The 5298-nt window shown below is 38.1% G+C and overlaps 1 protein-coding gene across 2 annotated transcripts in view; it reads left to right on the plus strand.

Moving 5' to 3' along the window:
• The window catches only part of LOC107746927 (nucleoporin seh1), an 11894-nt gene extending 6596 nt beyond the window's left edge, over positions 1-5298 (plus strand). The window contains exons 7-9 of one of the 2 annotated variants that reach the window (XM_016561276.1): positions 127-284; positions 608-752; positions 5098-5298. In XM_016561276.1, coding sequence (XP_016416762.1) covers positions 127-284; positions 608-752; positions 5098-5266 — 472 coding nt within the window. In that variant the 3' untranslated portion in view covers positions 5267-5298. Of the gene's footprint in view, positions 1-126; positions 285-607; positions 753-2112; positions 3394-5097 lie in introns of those variants that run through there. The other variant, XM_016561277.1, reaches the window with a different exon arrangement.

Raw genomic sequence — 5298 nt, forward strand, 5'->3', positions numbered from 1 at the left:
TCCGGCCTTTTGACCGTGAAGATCACAAGTGTGACTCCCAAATGAGGAGCACCAGAGGGGTAAACATGTTTTCCTCGGACTGTATGAATGTTGTTGGTGTAGATGTGTGTTGTGTATTTCTGACAGGAGAGAGAGCGCCAACAGCTCTGGTCCCACTAAGTTTGAGGTGCAGGTGATGGCTCAGTTTGACAGTCATAACTCTCAGGTGTGGCGCGTGAGCTGGAACATCACCAGCACTCTGCTGGCCTCCTCTGGAGACGACGGCTGTGTGCGGCTCTGGAAAGGTCAGCCGTCAGCTCAGTCTGCTTCCTGCTGGGTGAACGACAAGTCGCAGTGATAGCTCTTTATCGTTGCCTATTCAGATATACTCTTTGAAGTCCAACTCTTTTTAATATTGTTTTTAATTATTTTATTTTCTTTAAATTGTTAATATAATATTAAAAAGAAAAAGGATTTATCTTTCATTAATAAATATTAACTTAAAACATTATTTCTGCTCACAACTAAGCACATAATACGAACTAAGAATATCCCAGCCTGATGTGTTTCATGAAATAAGTCACATTATGTAAATTGTGCTGTGAATGCTGTTTCATCTCATCTGCAGCTAATTACATGGACAACTGGAAGTGCACAGGGATCCTGAGAGGAGACGGCAGCCCAGTGAACGGCTCTGGACATGCTGCGGCTCTGAGCGCGGTGGGCGTCCCTGGAGCCGCTCAGATGGTTGTTGGGGCTGCTTCTGCTGGCAGGTACGTGACGGTGCCGTGATGTAGGGATGAGCAGTAAAGGAGCGTTCAAGTCATTTTGGAAAGATTACATTGATGAGTTGGAATTGTGAGTTGGAAAACTCTGGATTTTATTTGAGCCTAAGTTTCTGTTTTTGGGGCGGATTAGTGAGAAAACGTGACAGACGTTGTGGATGCGTTGTCTGTAGTTTACAATTTTTTTTTTTTTAAATATGGCAAAAATGATTTGCAATAAACTAAGTTGCATGTATAAAATAGGATGCAATATAGAATGATTCAGTTTACAGCACCTTCATAAACTGAATAAAAACATTAAAAAACAAAACTAATGCACATTTTTATTTATCATTTTGTAGTAAAAAAAAAAAAATGCATCTGATCTCATAATCACAACTTCCCAAGTCTTAAATATGAACTTCCCAGGAGGATTTCAATGCAGACCCTCAATATAGTTGTTTTTGAGGTAGCACTTTAGATTAGGGAACACTATTCACTATTAAAGGGGTCATATGATGTTGCTAAAAAGAACATTATTTGGTCGGGGATAAAGTGAGGAACGGCCGGAGGGCTTGAGTGAGCGGAGGCCGGCAGATTCAACGAAGGAGCTGCCGGCGGGCTTGCGGCAACCACATGTGACGACCCCGGGCTGGACTCCGCTTCGTCCACGGTGAAAGCCGATCCAGCGATCCACAGCGCAAAGTTGATGTGTTTTCTCAGCGCCCAGCACGGATCAGCTCTAGGCATGACAAAGCGGATATCGTCCTCTTTTGGAAGAACAAACAAAGTAGTTTCGCTTTCACAACGAAACACACACCAAGAGCTTGTAACACTCCAAAGAGAAAGGAAAAATTTAAATCGCATCATATGACCCCTTTAACTAGTCGCTTGTTAGCATGCATATTGACTGTTTTTAGTACTTATAAAGCACAGATTAATGCATGACCATATTCTAGATGACTTAACCCTACCCAATACCTAAACATAACTACAACCACCTTACTTACTGTGAATAAGAAGCAAATTAGGAGTTTATTGAGGGAAAACTCTGTTAATAGTGAATTTGTGTTCCCTAATCTAAAGTGTTAACATTTTTGCTTGAAATTGAAAGACTAAACAGTTTACATATTAAATAACCGTATAATATTGGATAGAATTTTGATAAATATTAATCACAAATGTGTAGGTATGGAATAATCGTTACATTTTGAAATAAAAGTTCAAAAACTACTGCTTTATGTAAAAAATTAGTTCTCACTTTTTGGGAACTGACAGAGGCAGTTTTGTTTTCTACTTTTTTTGCATTTGTCTGCATTTGATTTTTCAGGTTTGTGGTTTATACATAATTACGTCTTATTTTTAACAGAAAAAAAGCTCAGCTGATGCCAGGCTAATGGCATGACATGCTGATTGGCTGTTTGCTGCATGCACATGCACAGGATTGGACCGAGACCTGATTGACCCTCCCCTGCACGGTGTGTGACACCTGAACACTCGTCTAGTGACTAATCCGACAGAAGCGTGTGCTGACTGCACGATCGGTTGTGTGGCTGTTAAAGGAACTGTGCCTCTGTGTGTGTGTTGTGTTCAGTGGTACTTACCTGACAATAAGCTTTTTTTAAATTATACACTAAACTTGATTCCCATCAATACTGACATACTTATTAATTGTTGTAATGTGATGCAGTAATACTTATTTATTATAATACATTTAGGTCATTTTTCATGAGTTTCTAACATAATTGTCTGCAACTGTCGAAGTTGCATTTAAAGGAGCAGCTCACCCAAAATCAAAACCATATCATTTACTTGCCGTCAAACGTTCCAGAACTTTTTTTCTTCTGTGAAGCATAAAAGAAGACATTTTTAAAATCCTCATTTATTTGCATTTGGAACATCTTGAAGGTGGGTAAATTTGGCATCTTTGGTTTCTGGGTGAACTGTTCCTTTAACTGGTGTTTCCAGAGAACAGCACATAGTTGTGCTGTTGGTTTGAAACTGCCGGCATGTAATGTGTGGTGTGGACACTAGAGGGAGACACTGTATCATTCAGCTCAGTTCTGCTCAAACCACTCTGTCTCCAAATATGCCCGTTGGAATTACTAACACATTACATTTAATTTGTCACACTAACTGAATTACCAGATTTCAGTAACTCTTTTATGATGTAGGAGACAATGTAGTAGAGGAGACAATCCTAGTAGACAATGATGAAACATCAGACATGCTAAACAATATCTATCTCCGCTAATAAAAAAAGTCACCAAAAGTTTGTCAAAATTCAGGAGTCTGGTGCATGAATAATGTACCATAACTCAAAGGCCGGAACCCGATCATTAATGCTATTTACTGTATATTGGAGCTCTTGAGATGCTCGCTCCCCTTCATGACAGGAGCACAGCATATTCTTTATAGTGGTGCCACTTGAAATGGGAATTCAAAAGGAGAACATTTAAACTGTTTTTGAAATGAATGCAACTTCTGTGAGTGTATTTTTTCTAAAATAAAGTTTGTTTTTCAGTTCTGGGTTATGTAATAACCTCTCTGAGGTTTGTCTGAATTATGTTTGTCCTCATTCAAGGAGACCTTGCAAGAGAGGAACACGTTGGAATGTAGGCTTAAACATTCAATGCTGCAGTATTTCTATTAAAAGTTATCAAACTAGTTTATTTTCTTCTTTATTTTCTGTGTAATAAAAGTTTTTATCAGCAACTAAAAAACATTTATCCCCGAATTAGCTAGACCTTATACTGACAGTCAACTAAAATAGTTTTAAATTTGTTTTAATTTGATCAATTTTGTATTTTATTGTTTTTTCTGCTTTAATGTTTAGTGGTGGAAAATAAAATCACAGAAATCTAGTTTGCAGGCTACAAATTTTGGTGGATATTGTGGATAACACTTTAGATTAGGGAACTCAAATTCACTAATAAGGGGTTGCTTATTAGCATGCACATGATTAGCATATTGGCCATATATTAGTATTTATAAAGCACACATTGATGCCTTATTCTGCTAGATCCCTTAATTTGATCCAGTACCTAAACATAACCTTTACGAATAACTACCTTACTATCAATAAGGAGCAAATTAGGAGTTTCTTGAGGGAAAACTCTTAGTTAATAGTGAATATGTGTTCCCTAATCTAAAGTGTTACCAAATTATGTCCCACATTTTGGTTAATGAAATTATAAAAATTCTAGAATGGATGAATGAATGAATGAATCTGCTCGTATAAATTTCAGTTTGAGCTCCCAAGCTTGATAATCAAAATTTTCTTTAAGTTTAAAGTTGCTTTATATTTTTGGTAACACTTTATTTTAAGGTGTCCTTGTTACACGTTACATGTTTACTGTTATAATAACAATAAATTATGCATAATTACATGCAAGTAATCCTAAACCCAACCCTAACCCTAACCATATAGTAAGTACATAAAATAAAGATTAACCAAATTTTCTTGCCGACTTTTTCTAAAAAAAAAAAGGTTCTGTTTTTTTCCCCCCATTATTTATGTCTTACCCTATAGGCTTCTATTGTAAAAGCATGACTATAAACATGATAGTGGCTTTTACAAACTGAAGAACGAGCTGAAATGATCTTTTGTGATAATTGGCATTATGCCACACGCTGTTGATTAACATTTCATTGCATTGAAACTGAAGCATTCCTTTAAAGGGATAGTTCAGCCAAAAATGAAAATTCTGTCATTAATTACTGACCCTCATGTCGTTCCAAACCCTTAAGACCTTCGTTCATCTTCAGAACACAAATTAAGATATTTTTGATGAAAACCCAGCTTTCTGACCCTGCATAGACTGCTGAAACGGAAATGTTCCCAGATCCAGAAATGTAGTAAGAATATCGATGAAATAGTCCATTAGTGGTTCAACCGTTATTTTATGAAGCTACGAGAATACTTTTTGTGCACAAAGAAAACAAAAATAATGACTTTATTCAACAATTCGTCTCTTCTGTGTCACCGTCCTCCGTCATTATCGGACTATTTTAACGATGTCCTTGCTACCTTTCTGGGCCTTGAACGTGGTGGTAATTCTGTTGCTGTCTATGGGAGGGTCAGAGAGCTCTCGGATTTCATCAAAAATATCTTAATTTGTGTTCTGAAGATGAACGAAGGTCTTACAGGTTTGGAACGACAAGAGGGTGAGTAATTAATGACAGAATTTTCCCTTTATCCCTTTAACTCTCCTCCTGACAATGTTACCTTTTGTTCAACCTTCATTTGTTTCTTAGTTTTTCCTCACTGTCCATTTTTCCATCATCTCTCTGTGTTGGTGGTGTGTCTCGTTTGTGGTGTTTGTTTGGCTTCGCCCCCATTCTGTTCCTCTAGGTACTTCTTCCCTCATTTGGACTCCCCCAGAGCGGGATCTCGCCTGGCCCACCTCCTGCCTCCCCCCTCTCTCATCGAGCAAATGTATGAGCCTGATCCGTCCCACGCTCCTCAGATACGTCAGCGACACACGGCCAACTCCACCAATCAACCCACCGAACATGACTGAGAACCTCACACTAACCTGCCTTTATATGCTTC

Source organism: Sinocyclocheilus rhinocerous, unplaced genomic scaffold (assembly GCF_001515625.1).
Source record: "Sinocyclocheilus rhinocerous isolate Xijiao unplaced genomic scaffold, SAMN03320098_v1.1 scaffold2154, whole genome shotgun sequence".
Lineage (NCBI taxonomy): Eukaryota > Metazoa > Chordata > Actinopteri > Cypriniformes > Cyprinidae > Sinocyclocheilus > Sinocyclocheilus rhinocerous.